Source organism: Oryzias latipes, chromosome 12 (genome assembly GCF_053564925.1).
Source record: "Oryzias latipes strain Hd-rR chromosome 12, Olatipes_Hd-rR_3.1".
Taxonomy (NCBI): domain Eukaryota; kingdom Metazoa; phylum Chordata; class Actinopteri; order Beloniformes; family Adrianichthyidae; genus Oryzias; species Oryzias latipes.
This window is the reverse complement of record NC_136248.1, coordinates 24,953,495-24,978,555: the sequence shown is the minus strand read 5'-3', so window position 1 is coordinate 24,978,555 and position 25,061 is coordinate 24,953,495. Positions and strand designations below refer to the sequence as shown.

Sequence of the window (25,061 nt, the reverse complement as noted above, 5' to 3'; positions counted from 1 at the left end):
GTACATCTCATTTACAATGCATGGAAGACACAGGTGACGTGAAGAAATGAAGTTTATTTACCTTGAAGAGTTCTACAAAAGCATCGATAAGCCTGTCTCCATGTCTGGGTTTTTGAAATCATTCCGTCTTTTTTTAATTTATTTTTTTTATGGTGATCTTTACCTTCAAATGCAGGAGCTGCGTCTGAATGACAGCACTTTCAGTGGTGCGTCCACGTTCCTTTGACCCAGATTAATGACGAGCTGTCCCGCATTAGTCAGAGGAAGGAAGAAATATAAAATCAAGAATAATACTGTCTTACACATTGTTTTCATTGGGTAAATATGAAATCATGAGCCTGGACTTGGTGTGAGCTGTGTGTGTTTTTTCTCTTGACTGAACTTCAGGCATTATGAGTTAAAGCGCAACGAAGACATCATCTCTTTCTTCAACGACTTCAGCGACCACCTGGCTGAGGAGGCTCTGTGGGAACTGTCGTTAAAGATAAAGCCCAGGAACATTACCAGGCGCAGGACGGAGCGCGAGGAGAAGAACTCGGGCCTGTAAGCCCCGCCCCCTATCCCCAACACCGACCTCCAACTGTGCTTCATAACACTAATTCCACTTTTTTTCACCGACTGAGAACGAAAGCTAACGGAGACTTCAGAACGAGCTGAAGCGTCGATAAGGTTTACAAAGAGCTCCGTCACTCTGGGAGGTTGTATTTGGGAGAAGTGCAGCTCTGGGAGGTAGATCGGGAGATTCACAGACGACGGGAATCATCGCACCGAGCAGACACTACAGAAATGACCAAAGTCTGCTCCCTGCACTCTGCTTTGGATTCAATCGAGCAAAATTGTTCATAATTTGTCCAAATCCCTCCCTCCTCTTCCTCATGGATGTGCCATTTGCCGGTCATCTTCTCCTGGATTTCCCCTCGAGCAAACCTTTGTCAGGCGGAGGGAACCTGGACTCTGAAGAGAGGATGACCGTTACAGACTGGAAGCGACGAGTTTGTTTTGAAACATTTTGTGTAAGAATCTTGTATGATTATGACATGTATTATATACAGTGCTCCTTTTGTTCTTAAAAAGGACATTTATGCTAATAAGAATAGCTTAGCTTCTCCCAAGTGCCATATATGTATGTGCACTAAAAAAAGCAAAGCAAAAAGATGAATAACTAAAGATGCTGTGATCTATGTATGTCATACCGAATCATCGGGTGCAGTGTTAAACTAGAGAACCATCGGGCAATCATGTTCCAGCTGTGTGTGTGTGTGTGAAGAAGTGTGACTGAAGTCCTCAGTGACGTGTGTGTGTGTGTGTGTGTCATTCCAACGTGTGCTGTAGTAAATCATTTCATTTTGGGTTTAAACCGACACATCACACTCTGCTCTCAAATAAAAACAAACAGCTCTGTTTCTAGAAACGTCACATTTATGGAAACCTTTTTTTTCTTCTTCCAATAAGACAAAAACTTTATCACTTTTCTTTTATTTGCTTCAGAAACAGTGAGAAAAATTACTTTAAAAAACAAAACAAAAGGAAGGCATGGATTGAATTCAATAATGAAATTCAAATACTGCTTTGATACCTGGCTCTAAATCCATTTTAAGAATTTATCCCTCAATTAAAAAAGGCAGCAAGAATAATACATTTGTGTTAACTTATTTTAAAATACAGAAGTCGTTTACAAAAAGACCATTTTACCAGTTTAAACAGTATTACATGCAAAAGCAGGACTAAATGCACCCAATTACATAACATTTTGAGAAATATTAAATAGATTAGCATAAACGTTAGAGAAAAAATGAGGAAAACATTTTCTTCAAGTTCTAATGCATTTAGTAAGTCTGATACCCTGTTGGTACCAGACAAATGACTAGAATTAAACTGAAATGAGGAACTGAACGAAAGGCCAAACAAACCGCTTTGACCCCCAAAGACAGCAGGAAACCACTCATCAGTTCAAGACCCACTCCGATCATCCTCGGATCTATTTTCAAAATGTTCCAAGTGGTCTTTTTTTCCGTTTTTACCCCCCCCAAAGTATGACAATGTTTGCCTCCGTGTTGTGGGTGTGACCGCGGAGCAACCCCGTCCCCCTTTCCTTTTCCCGTTGCGGAGCAGGGAGCTTGTGCCATCCCCACCCCCACCCCCCGGAGTATTTCCTAAGTCATAAATCATTTCTTTGTTTCAAACGACTTGTATTTATTTGTCTGATCCCAATTTGAATAAAGAAATACAGAAACGTGCCACAAGAACATAAAACATGATTTTCATCAGAGTGGGTTTTCAGCACCACGAAACAGGTGGCGCACAGTTTAGTGGAACCGGTTATTAAAATAATCGTGCATTTTGTGGGAAAAGCACCAAATTTGGCAAAAGCGTGTTTGCCACAAGAAAATGTAAGATTTAAAAATAAATATAATCTTAATCTGTAGGTCTCCCTGAAGATAAAAGACTGTAATTTGTGCATTCATATTGTTGAGATGGGAGCAAACAGAAATCAAATCTTTTTGTAACAACTGAGTGTGTGGCTGCCATCTTTAAAAATGGCTGCCATTTTGGATTTTTCTCAAGGCAAACAGGCTTTTTTCTGAAAGAGGCACATCCATGGTAGATTTGGTGCTTGAAACGCAAAATGTACAATTTGTCTGAACTCCACTAGATCATTTGACAAATCATCTCAAAAACGAGGTTTTAATTAGATCCTGCTCCTTGTTTTTGAGGATTCTTAGACTTTTGTGTGTTTTAATGCTTATATTCTATGTCCTTCATTTACGTCAAAATATTTCAGAAACCAGTTCACCTTTTCTATTTAAAGACAGATGAACCGTAGAACTGAGGGTGTGTTTTGTCTTTCTCTTGAATGCAGTAACACGCTAGTAATTGTGCAATACGGATTTAAACCTTTAAAATGGAAGACAAAAATGATGTTAAAATGAAAAGAAACGACAGTAACGAGGTCAAAAGACTCCCCACTCCCCCCCCCCTCCATTCTGCTCACACCAATAGCAGCAAGTAAAATTCAAAAGCTCGGTACTGGCAGTCCGGACCCAACCGTCCCACAGAAGTATCATCAGTGGGGCCGGGTGCTGGGCTCCAGCAGGACTCTCTTTGTGGAAGACGCTCCATTCTGCAGGTCGGTTTGCTCCGAAATGGTCCGTTTGAAACTTCGTCCGTGGCCATTGATAGATCCGCGTTGCCACTTACAAATCTCACCGTTGAGAATATCTTGAATATGCTGCACTATGAGGTTGATGGCCACTGATGACACACAAATGAATTCCTTTTTTTCCTAATTATTCTCACCACTAGGGCATAAGCATCTCTTAAAATGACTTACCCATATTGTCTACTCCCCTTGGAATGATCACATCTGCATACTTCTTTGTCTAAATAGGGCACATTTTGTGTAAAAATTAAGGTTTAAAAAAAAAAATAATCACAAGATATCAGATAACTTTTATACTTACAGGCAAGCAAAACTCCTCGAAAGCGGGCTTTACAAATGTCGTATACTGACTGAGGATCTGCTCCAAGTCCCTCCCCCTGCTCATATCCCGCAAGACTTTAGGGAAAAATCAGTTTGAGTTATTGACGGAGCATTCACGAGAACCAAAAAAGATGAACGATCAGTACCTCTGCGAGACAGTCGGACGTCTGAATCTGTGTCCACAAACAGCTTCATGTGGAACATTTCACGCACTTGCAAGGGGTAGAAAACGAGGATCCCCTCAAACAGGACCACATCTGCTGGATAAACGGTGATCCGTTCCTCCAACCTGTGAACGCAAAGAGAGGAGGTAAAAAAATAAATAAAAGACAGGATGCTTTTTCTGTAAGGAGAAGCAGTTGTACCTGGAATGGGACACAAAGTCATACGTTGGGACGTCAACCACCTTCCCTTCCACAATATCCTTTAGGGTTTTGCACATGAGCTCATTGTCAAAAGCCTCTATGAGAGAAAAAAACATCAGAAATACAACAGATAGTCAATCAATCAATTGGAATGGGACGTTAAGACATTTTTTAATGATGACAGCTTGATGAAGAAGTGCAGTTTGAGTTTACCTGGATGATCAAAGTTGTATTGGCCTTTTAGAGCTTTAGCCTTTTGTTCTGGGGTCAGAACCTTGTAGAAGCTGTCTTGACTTATGATTGCTACCTTCCTCTGGCGGTGGTCCACCTTGTTCTGACCCAGAAGCTCCATGATTTTGGCACAAACTGTGGACTGTGGCAGATCATTGCATTCATCCTACATACATGATGACTAAAAAGGAGCAAACAAATCAGCTCGAACCAGCTAAAGGTTCGCATTCTAATGTGAAGTTCAGTGCTGCATCCGATGACCCATTTCCCTATTTATCAGCTGACTTCTTCTGCTGCCGCACTGGAGGGAAACAGCACATTAGTGCCATGCCAACATAGTAACATTGGCTCATTTAAAAGTAATTTAAAAGTCATACAATTGAGTTTATTTATCGTAATTTTAGTAAGGCATTAAAACAATACTATGATTTCTTAGGAAAGTGGGCGTGTCATTTCATTTGACAACCAAACCTCGTTAGCCACGCTAGGCTAACCGGGATGCTAACGACGCGTTTAAAGTGACTGACCTTGCCGCTGGCCGTTCCTCCGCTAACTCCGATTAGGAAAGGCCGGTGTCTTGGCCTTTCGGCGTCGTCCAGGGCTCCTTGACAATCCATTAAAGTGAACCAGGAGAGAACGAAACTTAGAATTGGTGTCTGCGTAGTCCCTACGACGTCAACAAACATGCGTACAGCAAACAGTGGCAAAATGCTGATCTCGCGAGGACTGGCACTAATCGCGCTTTTTTTCAACCCATCTAATATTTTTGCTTTCTATTGTAATAATTATAATTATTATAATAATGTAAAGAAGATTACGACAAAGTTTATCATCAAATAATAAAGATAACTTATTTATAATACATGTTTAAAGTTTGAAACTAAATGTTATTATTGGAAATTATAAATGTGACATACTTTAAACTTCCAGTTGGTTTAATGTTTTTTGTTTAAATGCAGAGACACACAAACCTGCACAAATAAATCTCCTCTGTTTATTCCCACTTAACATGATAATCAAATCATTCTAGAATATATTAGAAAAATCTTTATAGAAACACATTTCTTCTGGTAAAATACATGACAGCACTCATCTTCAATCACATTGGTATTCATTATTAACTATTTGTAACTTTAAAGGAGGCAATCCCACTATATTAAAATTATTCTCCTATATTATCTTAATAATTAAATAAAAACATTCCAATCTTTACATTTTCTCTGACAGTATTGCTCCTTTCTTTTTAACTGTTGCAACAACTTCATATTTGTCTTGTTTTTTCTGTGCTTTTCACTTGTTTTTGCAGGCAGAACAGTGTTTGCATTTTTTTTTTTTTTTTGCAAATTTTCTGTCTTTACCTAAATATTTTGCTCCCTGCACGCAAAACTTGCATGCAAAATGTAATATCCTCCAGTTTTTGGGTAAAATATTAAATATTTCTGCTCATAGGAAGATGTCTAAAGTAAGAGGGAGTTTTTGAAATTCAAGTCATAGGGCAGATATTAAGAAGGGTGGGGGGCTAAAAGCCCTGCTTTGCAAAAAGCGCTTAGATTTCCAAAAATATCATAACACAATCAATAAACTGTACAGTACTTCTATAAAATACATGACACTTTTCAGAAAAAAGATAAATATAAATCAAATTTTAAAGAACAAGAACAAAAAAAATTCTTAATGTTTTTGAAAATACAAATACATCTCAGAAAATATGTTTGAATGTAGTTTAAAAAAAAGAAACTGAATCTTTTTTTCTCCGCATGAAAGTAGTTTTTGTAATTTTATCGGGGAGGAAGTTGAGGATCATGTGATGCTTTCTGTCATGTTTTGCACATCAATGAGCTCAGCTGGTTTCTCTTCAACTCACTTGGAATTTACTCAGCAGATAAAAAAAAAACAAGAACTAAAATCTGTTAGAAAAAAAAGCACATCGGAAATTGTTCACATGCATGAAAAAGTCACTGTTCCTGCTTTGCTGGATCTTTTTCCGACTCCTCCGTGCTGTGTGCTTGTTGTGACTGGTTTTCGCTGCCTTCATTGATCACTATCTCTAAAGCCGCACTCCCTTCAACCCTTTTCACCGTTTCTCCTTTGGCCGCAAGAATTTCTTCAATGTTTCTATGGCAAAAAAGAAGAAAAAATAAAAAGTCAGAACACTGGTTACAGGAGTTTTCACACTGCTGGAGATGTTAAACAGTTTTTATCGCTATATGTTTTACTTAAACATGACTTCAATTTGGTTTTAATAGGAAGAACGTGTGTTTATAGTTTCAATAATTGCTTAAATTATTTTCCAGCAGAAGATGGTGTCTTGTTTATTAAAAGAAAATATTAAAATATGAACTCAGTAAATGTCACAAACAATCGTTAACCTTTTTTATTTTTTTACATTTTAAATTTGTTAAAAACTCTACATGCAGAAAAAATGTTTGTCCATCATCCTTTTGAGAAACTTAAGGTGAAGTTGCTTAATGTAAGATCTGAATCTAATTGAGATGCTGTGATAAAAGTGGTTCATGTATGAAAACTCTCCAGAATGGCTGCATTTCAACAATCCTACAAACAAAAGAGGGCAGAACTTCCTCTATATATTGTTGAGAAACATTCACTGCCAGAAAATGTGATATAACAGGTTACTAGGGTTGAAATGCAATCCCTTTTTCACAAGTTAAGGAGTGGTAGAATTCCATTCATTTCAATTAATAAAAGCTAAATTTTGTGTTTTTTTTGTGTTAACTTATGTGTTACATGATCTATACTAAACTGAATCAGAAAAGCAAGCACAGATTTAAGTGAAATGAGCATTTTCTGAGTAAATATCTTTTTTCCCTGCGATTTCATGCAAAAAAATAAGAAATCTGAACGAGAAAAAGCATTTTAATACCACTAAAAGTTCACATTTCTGAAGAAACTCAATGCAAATGATGAACATTTATTTTTTTGCAAACGCCCAATATTCTAAGTGAAAAACGTCAAACATTTACCATCATCTACTAATGATAATTAACATATTTTAAATTGTTGTCTAATTTTCTATCTCTTTTCTATCTCTCTTAAGGAAATGCAAAAAAAAAACAACTTTTTTTTTAATTGTTAGCTTAAAAAAAACCCAACCTCTTCCCCTCCAGGTCTGAAAACCAGCCGAGGTTATCAGCGATGATGTGGTGGTTTTCACATCCTGGGCATGTCACTATAACTACACCCTTATGATAAGCCACTTTAGAGATCTTCTGTGTGGATCTGGTGGAGCAAACCTGCAAGTAAGAGACAAGATCAAAGTCAAACACTGGACATGCAAACTGAATGAGGCAGAACGCCACACAGAAGTCAAACAAAAGCTGCTGCGCCTGTCTGTACCTTGCACGTGTAAACCAGATGATAGTGTGTTGACTGGACTTTCCCGACAGCATCTTCTTTGTTCGTCAGTGAAGTTGAGAATCCTCTGGAGCAGCTGGGACGAGTGACACGACTGTCAGCTGATAGAAAACGATGATGAAACAAGCTTTGGCTTTGAAACTCAGAAAAAGGTTTAGTCCAGATTGTCGAAACAGAATAACTACATTTATGCACGATTAAACGACTATGGAAATAACGCCATAGTGGGCCTATAATGTGATTTGATGTTTTTATCCGCGTAAAATTAAGATACGTTTGTAAGGCAAGCATGTTTGTGGCGTTTCGAAGGCTGAGCGGAGCCACGATTTCATCGGGATCTCTGGACGCACGTTGATGACATCACACATCCATGCAGTTTCAAAATAAAGTCCACTATTTTAACAAAAACTGCAATAATGACTGCTGAGGGCCACAACAATAATTTAAAAAAAAGAATTTTGTTCGAACTGTTAAAAATATTACAGTAGCATTCAAGTATGTTTTATAAAATGTGTTATTTTCCACGTCTCCACATAACCACCAAAGGAGGAACTACAATCGTATTTTCCCCTAGTTATTATGTCTTTTCTTTCTTTTTCACTTCCTGGGTTGCATAGTTTGACAATGGGCAAGGTGACCTCTTATTTTATATTACTGGCAGATTTCATTTGAAAAAAAGAACAGATTTTGTTTTATTTTTTATTGTTTTGTAGCAATGTTTTAAATCGTTCACGAGAGAGAGAGAGAGAGAGAAAGAGCTATAGAGGACCAGGACCAGGAGGCTTTTTATGATGGTAGTACAGCTTTTTGATGTTAAAAATAACTTGAAAATAAATGTTAAAAAATATAAGATGAAACATTAGTTCTATTTTAACAGTTAACAAATAAATGATTTGGCAAACCTTTGTCCTATGTAAACATTGAGTTAAAGTTGATCTTGTAAATGCAACTTTTAAAAGGAAGACTAAACTCTCATAAAGGAGGGTACCTTCTTTTTTTATTTATTTATTTCATATTCTCCTAGCTGCATTTTAAAATCTATTGTAATATTGGATTTTCTGTACTTTTTGGCTTCTCCATTTAGCTTTTACGCATGCGCTTTGCAAAAGAATGTATTCGTGAATCAATTGTTGAACTAGAAATACGAATGAATGATCTTTACATATATTTGACAAGTTATTAATGATCAACAGATACTTTTACTTTTTTTCGTTCACCCGTTTTGTCTTTTCGGGTTCACAGGGCTGCAGGAGCCTATCCCGGCCACTCGTGGACGAAGGCATGGGACATCCTGGACAGGTGGAAAGTCTGTCGCAGGGCCACAAATCACACACTCACATCTGGAGATTATTTAGAGTAACCATCTAACCTATGAAGCATGTTTTGGATGGTGGATTCCCCAGAGAAAACAGGGACTTGAACCGGGGGCCTTCTTGCAGTGAAGCAAGAGCGCTAACCACTGCACCCCCCGTTTAATTTTTTTTTTACTTTTTCAACAACTCTTCTTCATTAAAAAACCCCGGAAAAAAACATGAGTAACCCTTGTGCTATCCTAGGCACTTTAACATTGAGAGTTGGGTCATCTAGACCCACTAGACAGTGCTCTGAACCTTTTTTCTTCAATGATCATTGATCTTCACTGGTGTCCATGGATTACATGAAATCTTTGCACCTTTATCCACCTTTGTCATGGTAGGGAGAACACGTCAATGTAAGGGTGGGGTCATCTAAGATAGCACAAGGGTTAAGTGGGCTGAGATCAAGAGACAGATCAGAACAACTGAGCCACCATAAAATTAATAGGATTTCCTGTCATTAATTTGGAATGTTTTCTGATGCCCCTATCCGTCATTATAGAAAAGAAAAAACGAGTAAAAAAAATATTTGTACAAAACGCTGACCACTCTGTAGAAACATGAGGTTGTTGCTGTGCTTTTATTTTGACAGTATTACTTTCCCGTACTTCCGCATCATCTCTTGTTCTGTAGCACAGCAGCAAAGCGCAACACCTCACTGCTCGTTGGGTGTTTAGTCGCTACTTTGGCTGTCCCAACGAGGCACCGGCCTCGTGTCCGAGCGGCCACAGTCGTTGGGAAGCGTTTGAGAAATGTGTCATCCGCGTGTGGAGGAGGCGAGAGTCTGCAGCTTTGACCAAACAGGTGAGTCCCCCCCGGTTTATAAATTATACGTTCGTTTTAGCCAGCTAGCCACGGGTGAGTCCGCTGCCGCAGCGCTGTGATTGTCGCGCGGGATGAGGAGCCACCGCTTCGGATCTCGGTTCGCCGGTCCGTTGTACTATGAATGAATGTTGCCCTTCGGGGCATATTTGACCAAACTGCATTAGAAAAATTACCTTAATCTAGAGTAAGACATAAAAGGGTGTATTTGTATGTTACCGAATAGGCAAGCGTTTGAAATTAGCTACTAGCTGTTGTGGCATTTTGGCTCAAAAGATTCATACGAAAGAAATGGTATAACCCGTGTTTTCTTCGTGGCTAGTCGTTCGTCTCCGCGCGCGTACAGACATTCCCTTGCCTTAGGTTATTAATATTAAATGAGTGCTGCAATCATAGCTGCATGCAGGAGCTTGCATGAGAGTTTTCCTCTATGCTTAATGTCGTGTTTTTGGTGAACCCCATCCCCGGCCTAAACTAACATTTGAAGATGTTATAAACATCCCATAATAAAGTGCCCGTTCATGAAGTGTACATATTTAGATTTGATGCTATATTACTGGTCTTTTTTAGCGGTGGACAGGTCCTGATTTTAACACTGTTTTTTATGAATATTAAAAATTGACTAGGATAAAAAAAACTGAGCTATTCGTGATTTTCATGAAAAATGTGAAGTGAGTCCATGTATGACATATTTAAAATCTTTTATTTTTATTGAATGTATTGAAAATATTAACATGCATGAAGTATTTTTATAACTAAATTAAGTAAAGCTGGCAGTTTTCATTGCATCATTTCATTTAATAGGAAAAAAAGAAGAAGTCAGTGATCCTTAATAATACTGACGCCACATACATTGGTTGGGTGGGTCTGAAGTTTTAGGCAAAATGACCTCTTTATCCACAGGTTGTGAGTCAAATTGCTGTTTTATACTGCTTGTGTGGGAAGCGTGGAGCTCTTTTAGAAACCAGGAAGCCTGTTGGATGGAGTTTAGCCTGATGTTAGTGGGTTGCTCCTGTTTGGAGGGGGGGGGGGGGACCCCACCATGCTCCAATGCAGCGAACTTGAAGAATTTAAATCTGTGGTCTGTGGCCCCCTCATCTGCTCATCTGAGAGCTATGCTTAAAGGTTTTTACGATCCAGAAGGGGAGGAAACCCTTGACATTTTTTGTCAAGCTGTTATTTTTGGACATTTGAAATGCTAGTTTAAAGGATGCTTCCATTCCTTGTGTCCCCACCTTTTAGAATGACTTTTATAAAATTGTGTCACTAATTTAAGCCATTCGCACTGCTCTGACAATAAGACTTTTCCAACTTTATTGATGCGTTATTACAAAATAGTTGCTTAAATTAAAAGCTTTATCTGACAATCCTTTTTTTAAGCTTTTTATTTGTCAGATTTCCATCATCTGAACACTAACCGCATGCTAGTTTTAGTCTTTTGTTGAAGGGAGCTGCGGCGTTATCCTTTTAAGCAGTGCATATGTGATTTGGTTTGCTGGGAGAGAACTGTGTCCTCCAGTGAAATTGATAGTGCGGCGTTGTGGCTCCTGCAGCCGGCAGATTCTCCTGAATCTCTCTGAAAACCTGTGCCAGAGCGTCTTCTATGCATCAGCTTCATAAGAGACATTGAAGTAAAAAACGTTGGAGGTTATGGCTCCAGGCTTTGAACCATGACCTTTTAATCCAGTTCTGACATTGTAATTTCTATTCTCATTTTAGGTAAATTTGAGACCTTACCCTTATGATCAACTGTGGACAGGTCATCTCTGTAGACTGGCTGAGATCTTAAATAGCAAAAGTTGCTTGTAGAGCATTTTTAAATGTAGCTACGTATATAAAGCCTTAGCTTTGATGTTATGTTTTTTTACATTAGCTTGTCTTCAGTTTATCACTGCATTCCTATTATAGCGCACGAATAAACCTTTAAAAACCCACTCGGATGAAAGTTTTGGGTGTTTTTAAAGTGTTCCTGTGGCCTTTTTTTCTGGACATATATTAAGAAAACTAAGCCCCTTTTGCATTTCAGAGTATTTCTTTATTCAAATCGTTGTGAATCAGGAGCAGACAAAAAAATGCAGCATGAAAAAGATCATATTTTCAACATAGAAAATAGCTCAAAATATGGTTGGAGTTGGACTTTAGGCATCCGTCACTCGTGTTTGAGAAATGAAAACCATATCCGGAGCACATTCCTGAGTTTTTGTATTAGCATGTTTGTCTCTTAGTTTCAGTAAAACATTTTTGTTTGGAATTAGAGCCGTTATTTTATACCAATGTGAGTCACCTGATGGAAGATTGCTGGGTCTCTGAATTGAGGCCTAACGATGGATGCACACGGTGACTGTGCTGCTGCTCGGCCTCAAACCGCTTAAAGCAATATTTTTGACCAGCTCTCTTTATTCCCCATCTGCTAATTTGAGGAGGAGAGAGAGTAAAACAATTTGACTGTTTGTTCCATAATGTTTAGGCATAATCAAAGGATGAAAATAAAAAAGTGATCTAGAGGTGTTGTAATTGTTGAAATCAATGAGTTTGTGAGCCTTCCTTATGGACTGTAATACATTTTTAGTACCTGAGAGCTTGTCTATGTTCTTTTTGTTGTTAGAAATGTGCATTTACTTAAAATAGGTTTAAAGGCTTAATACAATATTTTTTTTTAAATTAAAACATTTCCAGTGATGTTTTCATTATAATTATAACGTTTTTAACCAAAGTCTCACAACCTAAATGTCTTAAAAAGCCATATTTAATGTTTATCTGAAGCCTCTGTTGGTTAGAGAGAGAACACAAAAGCGGAGAACACATTTGGGAGTTTAAGTTAAATGTTAAATACATGCAGCCAGCAACAAAATCCAGCCTTGAACGCACTTAAAATACGTGCAGGGAATGAAACAATGTGCCATCTTCTCTTCTACCACACCTGAGCTTGTGCACGGGGCAGATCATTTGTTCTTTCATAAGGAAAAGGCCACATGTACATATCAAAAACTCAAAAAACATTATTTTCATTGCCCACATTTAACATAATTACAGATATTAACATAAAGTAGAACTTATAAACCTGACTGAATTAAAAACTGCTGTATCTGCTCTTTTTCTGCTTTTGGTTTGTGAGGAGGTCTAACTGTTGAGCACATACACAAGAATGACTGAAATGTTCTTTTTGTATTTTATGAAGCAGTAATTTTCACTTCCACTTTTTTAAAGACTTTTCAGGTCAAAGATTTTTCTTCTAATGTCTGTTAACTGAATTTTAAACCTTCCTCTAAGTTGAAAAGATGACTGAAGTTGATTGAATACGTTATATCTGAGAATGCTTGTATCGACATGTGTGATAATTGGCCTGTGACAGTAAGCCTTAACAACTTTGCCAGCTCCATATTTGACCTAAATACTTTGCTCTTGATGGAACGACTAAAGCAGAGTTGTGTTGTTTTCTTTTTCATAGCAGTTTTGTCAACTCAAAGCTCTGTGAGTAATGTTTTTGTAAAAATGCACACATTATAAAACTGTCGAAGACTTTTGAAGGTTAATGCACACTGTTGATTCTTCTTAAACTCTTCAATGAACTGTTTTTACTCATTTTGAAAGTTTTTTTTTAATGTTGTATAAAACATTTGTAGCCTTTATAAGGACACTGTAAAGACAGTTACTTTATAAGATGTGTATGTATGGTAATTAAAGTTATTGTTGAATAATCTGATTGTTGGAGTTGAATAAAAACTGCCTTTTCATTTCAGGAAACTGAAAATTAGCTTCTTGAATAATTTGGAGATTTCTTTCAACATAAAAACTAGCAATATTCCATAAATAAACAACTCAGAAATAAAATAAAATAAAAACGAAAAGAAGAGGAGAAACAAATATTTACAATTTAGTGTAAACAAAAAAAGTGGATTGTCTTTTTGATAAACGCCCCTTTCGTCATGCCAACATACTAAAATGACCTGAAATTGAAAACTTCTAAGGTACAAAATTTCTTCATGTTTAATACAGCAATTTGTGTTACCTTTGGTATGAAAAGTGTTACATAAAAGGAGATTGATTTGATAATATTTCCTCTAATATCATCTTATTTTTGTTTTGTTTCTTGCAGATAAACCATCATGATTCCCATCACAGAGCTCCGGTATTTTGCTGACACTCAGCCTGCGTACCGCATCCTGAAGCCATGGTGGGACGTTTTCACCGACTACATCTCAATCATCATGCTGATGATTGCAGTGTTCGGTGGGACGCTGCAGGTAACGCAGGACAAGATGATCTGCCTGCCCTGCAAGTGGATTGTAAACAAACAATGCAAGATCATGCCGCTCCCCAATACGACTGCCCCTTATGCGCCCGAGCCCAAAGGCATCCAGTACGACCTTGACCGACACCAGTACAACTACGTAGATGCTGTCTGCTATGAGAACAAACTCCACTGGTTTGCCAAATATTTCCCCTATCTGGTTTTACTGCACACCCTCATCTTCCTGGCGTGCAGCAACTTCTGGTTCAAGTTCCCCCGCACGAGCTCTAAACTGGAGCACTTTGTCTCCATCCTCCTCAAGTGCTTCGACTCCCCATGGACAACGAGGGCTTTGTCCGAGACCGTGGTGGAGGAGAGTGACCCCAAACCGGTGGGGAAAATGAACGGCTCGACGGATAAGAAAACGTCTAGCGTGAGCGAAGACGTTGAAGCGAGTGTGCCCATGCTTCAACGGACCAAGTCTAGAATAGAGCAGGGGATCGTGGACCGCTCAGATACCGGGGTTTTAGACAAAAAAGAAGGGGAGCAAGCCAAGGCGCTTTTTGAGAAGGTGAAAAAATTTAGGATACATGTGGAGGAGGGCGACATCGTGTACCGCCTCTACATACGTCAGACGATTATCAAGGTTATCAAGTTTATACTCATTATTAGTTACACCGCCTACTATGTCCAGCACATTAGGTTCAATGTAGATTGTGCAGTGAACATTGAAAAACTCACAGGGTACAGCATGTTCCATTGTGCTCACCCCTTGGCAACTCTTTTTAGGATACTGGCCTGTTTCTACATCAGCTTGGTTGTAGTTTATGGACTCATCTGCATGTACACGCTCTGCTGGATGCTCAGCCGCTCCCTTAAGCGATACTCTTTCGAGTCCATCCGTGAGGAAAGCAGCTACAGTGACATTCCAGACTTGAAGAACGACTTTGCCTTCATGCTACACATGATTGACCAGTATGACCCGCTCTACTCCAAGCGCTTCGCTGTGTTTCTGTCTGAAGTTAGCGAGAACAAGCTGAGGCAGCTGAACCTCAACAATGAGTGGACGTTAGAGAAGCTTAGACAGCGAATCACCAAGAACTCTCAAGATAAGCTGGAGCTACACCTCTTTATGCTCAGCGGCATCCCAGATACGGTTTTCGATTTGATTGAACTTGAGGTGCTCAAGCTGGAGCTCATCGCAGACGTAACAATTCCCCCAATCATCGCCCAGCTTTCCAGTTTGAAGGAGATGTGGCTCTATCACACACCTGCAAAAATTGAGGCTCCGGCATTGGCTTTCCTGAGGGAAAACCTGAAATCTCTCCATATCAAGTTCACTGATATCAAGGAGATCCCACTGTGGATCTACAGCTTGAAAAACCTTAGGGAACTGCACCTAACTGGAAACCTGAGTGCTGACAACAATCGTTTCATTATCATCGATGGGCTCAGAGAGCTCAAAAGTCTAAAAGTCCTGCGTCTGAAAAGCAATCTGACCAAGCTTCCCCAGGTAGTAACCGATGTAGGTGTGCACCTTCAGAAGCTTTCCATCAATAATGAAGGTACCAAGCTTATGGTACTCAACAGCCTGAAGAAAATGGTCAACCTGACAGAGCTTGAGCTTGTACGCTGTGACCTTGAACGTATCCCACATTCCATCTTTAGTTTGCACAACCTGCAGGAGATCGACCTAAAGGACAACAATCTGAAGACCATCGAGGAGATCATCAGCTTCCAGCATCTGCATCGCCTAGTGTGCCTAAAGCTTTGGTACAACCAGATAGCCTATATTCCCATTCAGATTGGAACCCTTACCAACCTGGAACGGCTGTACCTGAACAGAAACAAGATCGAGAAGATCCCCAGCCAACTTTTCTTCTGCCGCAAGTTGCGCTTCCTGGACCTAAGCCACAACAATCTGACCAGCATCCATCCTGACGTGGGCTTCTTACAAAACCTGCAGTACCTTGCTGTGACAGCGAACAGGGTAAGGAACTGAATTATTTGTCCTCTTAATGTTGTTCTTTCTCTGAGGTTAGAACTAAATTCTTCTCCTGTTGGGCCAAAAGTTCAGTTGGAAAGTGTTAAAGACCCACTCCGATGAAAATTGTGTTTTTGATGTTTTAAATAGGTTCCTGTGGAATTTTTCGGATGATGGAGGATGTATATAAAGAAAATTAAGCTCCAAAATTGATTTCTAAGCATTTCTTTTTTGAAATCTTGAATCAGCAGCAGATGAATAATACCATGTGAACAAAAACCCTATTTGAGAAAATACGCTGGGCGGGCCACAAGCTCCCTGCTGCGCTCCTTTGTGACGCATCCAATTGTATACGACTAAATCCATGCACGTCTTCATCCCGTCCATGTACAGGAAGGAGGGGCGGGGTTCCACCGCACCAGTGGTCCCGCCCACAGCTTATAGTGATGTAATCACTATAACCACTGGGGATGCTTTTAAAATAGCTCAAAAAATGATTGGCATGGGTCTTTAAAAGTTCTATAAAAGTCCTGCATTATGGCTGCAGAACACATGGCTAACAGAAGCAAAGATTGGTTTTGATTTACAAAGAATATTTTAACAGTATTATAAGCTTAGGGATAGAGTTTCACACTCCTGACAAAACAAGATTTACATCAGCATAAAGAAATATCACAAAGGGGTGCAAAGTTGTAACTATATGGAATGTGGTCACATGACCTATAGATCAAAATGGACCATGTAATAACTTTCACTTTTAAACAAGCTTTAACTTTGAAATCAAAAGTTTGTTAGTAAAGTTCTGATGGGAAGTCAAACTTATAGAAGCTACAAAATAGAACATGATTTCACATTTGGATTTTCAAAAACATTTGATTTATCTAAAAAAAAAAAAACAGTGCTGTGCGTTCATACAGCAGCATTGGCTATGAAAGAATACAGCTTATCTTGTTAAACATGAAACACTGGTGTGGGGATTGGGTTTTGTGCGTAAGAAGCTGAAGTAATGCCGTCCCCCCATGTGGTGAGTTTATGTCCCCTGAGAGAAAACAGCAGTTTTAGGACAACTCCACTTCTTTGTTGATTGTAACCCACAGCAGAGCCGTCATTAAAAACTGCAGCACTACTAAGGGAAAAGAAGTTTGGGTTGGTCCACACTCGGCATGAAGCGATACACTCAGTTCTTCTATCCCAAACACAGATCTTTTGTGAAGTTCTCATGGGACCCCCTACTGCAGTGCATGCCACATTTGCCTTGCATTAAAAACAACACAGAGAGCACAATAGAAGTCAAACTGAGGACAATGAAAACTGTTTTCCAAGCTGAGGCTGAAGATTTGATCTTAGATGCAAATGCTAAGGCGATGAAGAAAAAGTGTGTGTGCATCTACTCCTATAGGAGTAGGCGTATGGAAGCGATTATGTAGCATAAATAAAAAGCAAAGTCAAAACCAGAAATGCTTTTTCATTTTCAAAATGAAGCTGCATTTTTTGACTCAAAAATATAATGAAAAAGCAATCCACCAAAATGCTTTTTCATTTCCTTCCTCAACACAGCTTATTCTGTCACTTAATTAAAATTAAAATGAAAATGGTATTTGACATTTCATTTTCAAACAGTTCTCTGGTAAATGTGTAGCATAATTCATTTAGAAATGTCTAATTTGACCATTAAAATGGATTAATAGAAATGCTTTTTAATTTTCAAAATGAAGCTGCATTTTTTGACTCAAAATTAAAAAGAAAAAGCAATATTTCAAAATGCTTTTTCATTTCCTTCCTCAATACAGCTTATTCTGTCACTTAATTAAAATGATAAAGAAAATGGTATTTGACATTTCATTTTCAAAAAGGTCCCTGGTAAATGTGTACCAAAATTCATTTAGAAATGTCTCATTTGACAATTAAAATGGATTAACAGAAATGCTTTTTAATTTTCAAAATGTAACTGCATTTTTTGACTCAAAATTAAAAAGAAAAAGCAATATTTCAAAATGCTTTTTCATTTTATACTTAAAACCGCTTATTCTGTGTCATAATTCAAACGAAAATGCAAAGAGGGGATTGCATTTGCATTTTAACATCCACCCCGCGCAAGTTGTCACAATATTCAATTCGAAAAAGCATTAGCAGAGGGGAGGCGGGGCGATGACGTCACTGCTTTCTCCGTGTGTCCGGCTGCTGACTGACGCACACACGCGCACCAAGAGCAGACTGTGTTAGCGGCAGAGACGAGGGTTTTGTGATGGTTGTGAACTTCTGATGAGTTTCCACAGCTTCTCAGGACTAAGTAGCTGCATGTCCGCCTTCTGCGGTCCTCCTCCTGACGCACCGCGGACAAGCTTTGTTCTTTGGACCGCCAGCTGCCTTCGCACAGCGGAGCGCGAAGCTCCGACGATCGCTGAAGGCGGAAATGCTGCTACGATCTGAGAAACCATCATATGAATTTGTGTTTCCAGTGGTGTCCAGAACAAAATAAAGACTGATGTAATTCACAGATATTTACACATTTATCTGCAGCTTCGCGGTGAATTTGCTGTTCGATGACAGCTGGAGCTCCATCGATCAACAGACAGCAGATTTCTCGATGCTAAACGTTGCTGGTTGGACCAAAAACACTCACTCAGCGCGAAGCTGCAGGAGACTATCTTCATAATGTGCTTTTATAACAGTTATGCTAATATTTTACGGCCTGCTCTGCTCGATTATATGTTTTTAAATCCGTGCGGTCAGACGACGCTAAAGTTGGCTTACGATTCACAGCTTCTGATTCGCGAGGGAGCTAAAGAAACATTCCGCTGCATTTTTCATATTAAGATTACGTAAAACCGGGTCCTGTTCAAAAACCGCTGGACCTGGCCTGCTCAAACCTGGATTCCTGGATCTTAATAAAACAAACAGCAAATTCACCGCGAAGCTGCAGATACATGTGTAAATATCTGTGAATTACATCAGTCTTTATTTTGTTCTGGACACCACTGGAAACACAAATTCATATGATGGTTTCTCAGATCGTAGCAGCATTTCCGCCTTCAGCGATCATCGGAGCTTCGCGCTCCGCTGTGCGAAGGCAGCTGGCGGTCCGAAGAACAAAAGCTTGTCCGCGGTGCGTCAGGAGGAGGACCGCAGAAGGCGGACATGCAGTTACTTAGTCCTGAGAAGCTGTGGAAACTCATCAGAAGTTCACAACCATCACAAAACCCTCGTCTCTGCCGCTAACACAGTCTGCTCCTGGTGCGTGTGTGTGCGTCAGTCAGCAGCCGGACACACAGAGAAAGCAGTGACGTCATCGCCCCGCCTCCCCTCTGCTAATGCTTTTTCGAATTGAATATTGTGACAACTTGCGCGGGGTGGATGTTAAAATGCAAATGCAATCCCCTCTTTGCATTTTCGTTTGAATTATGACACAGAATAAGCGGTTTTAAGTATAAAATGAAAAAGCATTTTGAAATATTGCTTTTTCTTTTTAATTTTGAGTCAAAAAATGCAGTTACATTTTGAAAATTAAAAAGCATTTCTGTTAATCCATTTTAATTGTCAAATGAGACATTTCTAAATGAATTTTGGTACACATTTACCAGAGAACTGTTTGAAAATGAAATGTCAAATACCATTTTCATTATCATTTTAATTAAGTGACAGAATAAGCTGTATTGAGGAAGGAAATGAAAAAGCATTTTGAAATATTGCTTTTTCTTTTTAATTTTGAGTCAAAAAATGCAGCTTCATTTTGAAAATTAAAAAGCATTTCTATTAATCCATTTTAATGGTCAAATTAGACATTTCTAAATGAATTATGCTACACATTTACCAGAGAACTGTTTGAAAATGAAATGTCAAATACCATTTTCATTTTAATTTTAATTAAGTGACAGAATAAGCTGTGTTGAGGAAGGAAATGAAAAAGCATTTTGGTGGATTGCTTTTTCATTATATTTTTGAGTCAAAAAATGCAGCTTCATTTTGAAAATGAAAAAGCATTTCTAGTTTTGACTTTGCTTTTTATTTATGCTACATAATCGCTTCCATATAGGCGTGGTTAATGCTATTTGCATTAACCACAGCATGTTTGAGTAAAGGCACAGTAGTTTTTTGGGGCAAGACAAAGTTTGGATGGTTGAAGCAGAAACAAGTTGCTAGAACTCCATATCTGCAGCAGCGAAAAAAAGCTTGATGCCATTTCTGCCTCGTAATGGTGTCTCACCTTAAGCTGTCATTTGGTTGGTCATCACTGCCGACTTTATTGCTCAAAAAATGAATGCCGCCCTGTAAATGGACATTTTATGAACTACTGTCACCCACCATCTTTTACAGTATCAAACGTAGATTCAATCAAAATAAAGTTTGTTGAAACTTTTTTAAAGTTTTGTTGTTTATGTTGTTAAATAATCGTCCAGAATGTTTCCTAAAACCACAGAGCTCTCAGGATTCCATGAATAAATGTGTTTTTAGTGAAAGCTACCTTTGCTGCTGCTTTTATTGTTTTCTTGAGTCTGCATCCTCAAAATAGCTCCCAGCAGGTCTGGAAGCAGCCACAAATAGCTCCATTAGAGGAGACTGTTTTGATGTCCTGTTTCTGTTTTTCTTTTTTGACTTTGAACATCTACACCTGTAATCTTATTAGTCTTTCTTGTGATTCACATTTAAGTGTGTGTCTCTGAGTCCCATGTGATTCCCGTTTGATGAGACTAAGGGTGTATTCAGACTAGACACATTTGGTTCGCTTAAAGTGAATCACCGTTTGATTCTCCCGATAATCCTGAAAAAGATTTCAGTCTGAACACACTCAAGCGGACCCTGGTTTGGGACCAGGAGCCGTTCTCTCGGACCCATCTTTTGAGGTGGTCTCGGTTCATTTCCAGTGGGACTGAGATTCCTCAGTCTGAATGCAATCCAATCCCAGAGCGGAACCACTGAACCAAACGGCCACCGTAGCCAGTTGTCATGTGATGTAAACAGAGTAGGAATTAGGAATGAAGGAACGGATGAGCCGCGGACAAATATAAAGCAACGATTTTCGTGTTATCAAACAGAGAAAGGTCCAACTCCTTAATTATTAGAAGGTTTATTTTAACACATGTGAAAATGCTTCCTACAGTGAGGTCAATACGTATTTGATCACCCTGTGATTTAGCAAGTTTTCCCACTTAGAAAACATGGAGGGGTCTAAAATTTTCATCATAGGTGCATTTCCACAGTGAGAGACAGAATTACTGTGACAAATAAGTATTTTATCACTTGATTATCAGATTTCCGACCTGCTGTTCTGCTTTTAAATGGTCCAACTCCACTCTGCTCATGATTCTAAATTAGTGGCACCTGTTTGAGGCTGTTAGCTTGCATAAAGGCACCTGTGCACCCCACAATCAGTCAGAAGTCTAACTACCAACATGGGCAAAACCAAAGAGCTGTCAAAAGACACAAGAGACAAAATGGTAGACCTTCACAAAGCTGGAAGTGGCTACGGGGCAATTGCTAAGCAGCTTGGTGAGAAAAAAACAATTGTCAGAAAATGGAAGAGGCTAATGATGACTATCAATGTCCCTCGGACTGGGGCCCTTCGCAAGATCTCACCTCGTGGGCTACCGATGATGCTAAGGAAGGTGAAGAATCAGCCCAGGACTACATGGGAGGACCTGGTCAATGACCTGAAGAGAGCTGGGACCACCATTTCCAAGGCTACTATAAGTAATACATTAAAACGTCGTGGTTTAAAATCATGTATCGCACGGAAGGTTCCCCTGCTGAAGTCAGCCCATGTCAAGACCCGTCTGAAGTTTGCCAATGACCATCTTGGTGATCCAGAAGAGTCATGGGAGAAAGTCTTGTGGTCAGATGAGACAGAAATAGAACTTTTTGGTCTTAACTCCATTCGGCGTGTTTGGAGGAGGAAGAAGGAGGAGGAGCCTCATCCCAAGAACACCATACCTACAGTGAAGCACGGGGGTGGAAGCATCATGCTCTGGGGATGTTTTTCTGCACAGGGGACTGGACGACTGCACTGTATTAAGGAGAGGATGAACAGGGCTCTGTATTGTGAGATATTGGGCAAAAACCTCCTTACATCAGTCAGAGCATTGAAGATGGGTCGTGGCTGGGTCTTTCAGCATGACAATGACCCGAAGCACACAGCCAAGAAAACCAAGGTTCTGGAGTGGCCTAGCCAGTCTCCAGACCTAAATCCAATAGAGAATCTTTGGAGGGAACTGAAACTCCGAGTTGCTCAGCGACAGACCCGAACCCTGACAGATCTAGAAAATATCTGTATGGAGGAGTGGGCCAAAATCCCTGCTGCAGTGTGTAGAAACCTAGTGAAGAACTACAGGAACTGTTTGACCTCTGTAATTGTTAACAAAGGCTTCTGTACCAAATATTAAAGTTGTTTAACTCAAGTTATCAAATACTGAGTTGTCACAGTAATATACAAATAAATTGTTTAAAAAAAATCGTACAACGTGATTTCTGAATGTTTGTTCAGATTCTGTCTCTCACTGTGGAAATGCACCCATGATGAAATTTTTAGACTCCTCCATGTTTTCTAAGTGGGAGAACTTACTAAATCACAGGGTGATCAAATACTTATTGACCTCACTGTACATGCTTGTGTGTGTCTTGGTACGTGACACACGCTGCTGTGACGTCATCCTAAAAGCTACTTTTAGGAAAGCTACTTAAAAGCTACTTTTAGGATGACGATGAGACACAGTAATTCATTGAAATGTAGTTGGATGAATGCAGACTCAAAACGACTTTTAACGTGATGTACATTGCTTTTAACACTGTTTTCACAACAATCTATACGTCATAGACACGTACCAGCGTACATTCTTAGCTGTCTTCTTGCTAGGAACCGCCCTGCAGCATGCCTCAGCTGGACCAAAAAAAAGCAAGTAAAAAACTTTGTACCTGATGTTGATACAGAAAATTGGTCAATGAAATATAAAGTTTCCTGACGAGGACTGCAAAGTTCAGGACTTCCATAATTTCTGCCTTTTGTTGCTTTGCCCCACCCTTGAAATTCCCGACTAATGAGTGAAGAGATCTTTGGACATTTGTTAACAAGTTTTAGTCTGGAACAAGATAGTCTGCTTAAATATAGTCTTAATACAGACTAAATGCAACGTTCAGAACTCCACTGGGTCCGGACTGATGGATTCTTCCAGTCAGAATACACTCCAAGTTATTGATTTCTCCCAAAAAAGACACAACCTAAATCTGTAAGTGAATTTTTTTTTTTTCATTGGTTTTGCATTAACTGGAAGTCATGGAGCCTGACATGAAAAAAGGCTTTAGCCGGATTTAAGTTTTTGTGTTGTATTTGAAGTGGTACCAACTTAAGCTCTCATAAAAAAAGAAATCTATTTCTTTTGTTTTCATTGGACATGTGTTACTTTTTTCTGTTTGGCAAACAAAAGCAGTTGTTTACATTGACTAGATTCTGACCGCTGGGCTGCAGTTGTTCTCAGAAGGCTTCATGTTTGTCATGATCTGTCCATATAAGACCCCTGTGACCCTAAAAGGGTATCAGCAGGTTCTGAAGATGGATGGATTACTTCTACTGGGGTTTTTGTTTCTGTCTTTATGTTGTTTCTTCAGGGTCTGGTTGCGTTATTCCCTGAATGTATGCAATGGCTATTTTCATTTTGAACAGTTTTGCACTTTATTCTGGGGGTTTATTGTTTTAGGCTCATTACCTCCTATACCCTTTCTTTCTTCTACTTCTTGTCGTCTCCATTTTAGATCGAGACTTTGCCCCCTGAGCTGTTCCAGTGTAAGAAGCTGCGAACTCTCAACCTGGGCAACAACTGCTTGCAGACGCTGCCGTCACGCTTTGGAGAACTAACAGGCCTCACCCAGCTGGAGCTGAGGGGGAACCGTCTCGAGTGCCTTCCGGTGGAGCTCGGAGAGTGTCGTCTGTTGAAGAGGAGCGGCTTGGTGGTGGAGGAAGACCTGTTCAACACGCTGCCATCAGAAGTGAAAGAGCAGCTTTGGAGGGCCGATAAGGAACAAGCATGAAGAACGAAGACGAATCAGAAGAACAGACAGAGAAGCAGAGGTTTTCCTAAACCAGGGTTAGCTTCGTTACAGATGTTTAAAAGGAATAGTTGCAGCCTATTAGTTTGATACCGGACTCTGCCAATTTGGAACTGACTCCTCATTCTTTCTAGGAAGTCTCATTACTGAGCTCAAGTTCCTTCAAAAATGTGGTTTTTCCACATCCTGACCATAAGGTCCCGGAAACGTCAGCAGAAAGTATTGAATATGCATGCCATAGTAGTACTTTTTCTGGAAGAAAAAAAAACAACTTATTATAGTTAGACTGTTTTCAAGGACTCAGTCTTGCCAGTGACCTAGAAGTGCTCACCACCACTATTTTGCTGGTCAAAGGAAATCTGCACAAGTTGATCACACTCACAGCAGTGTTGCCTGCCCTTCATCTGACCTGACATATTTGGAGTGTCTCTGCCTTCATCCACACTTGGTAAATGAATCAGTTGAGGCTCAGCTGATTGCGAAGCACGAGGATTTGTTGTTTTTGCCGAGCGCTCCACCTGCTTTTTTTATCCGAGCAGGCCGACGGCGCTCCAGTCACCACAGGCCTCCTGAGGAAACCACTTCAAAGGAGAGCTGTCAGGTATTCAGTGGGACAAACTACAGCGCTGTCATTAATTTATAACCGCAGCTCCTGTGGCTGTCGTGGAGAAATCCGCCTTTTTTTTTTCTCTGTTTACTTTGCAGCTGAATGTCGGCTCATTTTATCTCTAAAAAAACGCAGTACTAATGTGTCTTAATGGTGAGCAGAAGAGGGCGTCTATGTCTATTGGAATATTTGGAAAAAAGCAAGTCAATTTTTTTGATGTACTTTAAAATTCGACCACATTTTTACTTAAACGCAAGTAAAATAACTACTGACTGAAAATGCAGCTTACTGTAGATACACGTTTTAAGGCATTTTAAGTGACCTTTAATGATATTACCTAGAATGTTTAAGCCTCCCACCGACTTTTGCTTTATTAATAAAAAAGTAAAGACGCTTTCACAAAAGTTATACAACTCTGTTGTAGCAACTTTCATGCAGGATCCTTCTACCCTCCTTAAGCATGTAGTGAATGTATGTGGGAGCTTTGATCAGAGCAGAAGATGTCAGACACTGCCAGTTTAAACAAATATATATCATTTTCTGACTTTTTTTTTTTTAGACGTGCACTTGCTGTATATC

General features: G+C 39.4%; 3 protein-coding genes across 4 annotated transcripts in view; 2 read left to right on the top strand and 1 right to left on the bottom strand.

Moving 5' to 3' along the window:
• rapgef1b (Rap guanine nucleotide exchange factor (GEF) 1b) overlaps positions 1-1,416 on the top strand; it is a 42,994-nt gene extending 41,578 nt beyond the window's left edge. The window contains exon 27 of the mRNA XM_023961164.2: positions 388-1,416. Within this exon, the coding sequence (XP_023816932.1) occupies positions 388-547 (160 nt within the window). The 3' untranslated portion in view covers positions 548-1,416. The remainder of the gene's footprint in view (positions 1-387) is intronic.
• Positions 1,417-1,460: 44 nt separating this feature from the next.
• Positions 1,461-4,803, bottom strand: uck1 (uridine-cytidine kinase 1). The gene is made up of 7 exons (XM_004074551.4): positions 4,605-4,803; positions 4,060-4,219; positions 3,847-3,943; positions 3,628-3,770; positions 3,462-3,556; positions 3,332-3,380; positions 1,461-3,252 (listed from the first exon to the last, which is right to left on the bottom strand). Exons 1-7 carry the CDS (start codon positions 4,761-4,763, stop codon positions 3,065-3,067), a joined length of 891 nt encoding a protein of 296 aa, XP_004074599.1. The 5' UTR covers positions 4,764-4,803; the 3' UTR covers positions 1,461-3,064.
• A 4,611-nt stretch (positions 4,804-9,414) lies between these two features.
• Positions 9,415-24,886, top strand: lrrc8aa (leucine rich repeat containing 8 VRAC subunit Aa). Of its 2 annotated transcripts, none has more exons than XM_004074552.5 (3): positions 9,415-9,608; positions 13,723-15,847; positions 23,582-24,886. In XM_004074552.5, exons 2-3 carry the CDS (start codon positions 13,733-13,735, stop codon positions 23,855-23,857), a joined length of 2,391 nt encoding a protein of 796 aa, XP_004074600.1. In that variant the 5' UTR covers positions 9,415-9,608; positions 13,723-13,732; the 3' UTR covers positions 23,858-24,886. The 2 variants fall into 2 exon arrangements, with proteins under 2 accessions (XP_004074600.1, XP_011479851.1); XM_011481549.4 differs by lacking the exon at positions 23,582-24,886 and adding an exon at positions 15,992-16,097 and having other exon boundaries at positions 9,423-9,608.
• Positions 24,887-25,061: the final 175 nt, after the last annotated feature.

Coding starts and splice junctions, on each gene's coding strand:
- uck1 (XM_004074551.4), bottom strand. CDS start 4,763: ATGTTTGTTGACGTCGTAGGGACTACGCAGACACCAATTCTAAGTTTC. Junction 4,220..4,604: donor GAGGAACGGCCAGCGGCAAG/GTCAGTCACTTT, acceptor GATCTGCCACAG/TCCACAGTTTGTGCCAAAAT. Junction 3,381..3,461: donor TCGAGGAGTTTTGCTTGCCT/GTAAGTATAAAA, acceptor TGCCCTATTTAG/ACAAAGAAGTATGCAGATGT.
- lrrc8aa (XM_004074552.5), top strand. CDS start 13,733: ATGATTCCCATCACAGAGCTCCGGTATTTTGCTGACACTCAGCCTGCG. Junction 15,848..23,581: donor TTGCTGTGACAGCGAACAGG/GTAAGGAACTGA, acceptor TCTCCATTTTAG/ATCGAGACTTTGCCCCCTGA.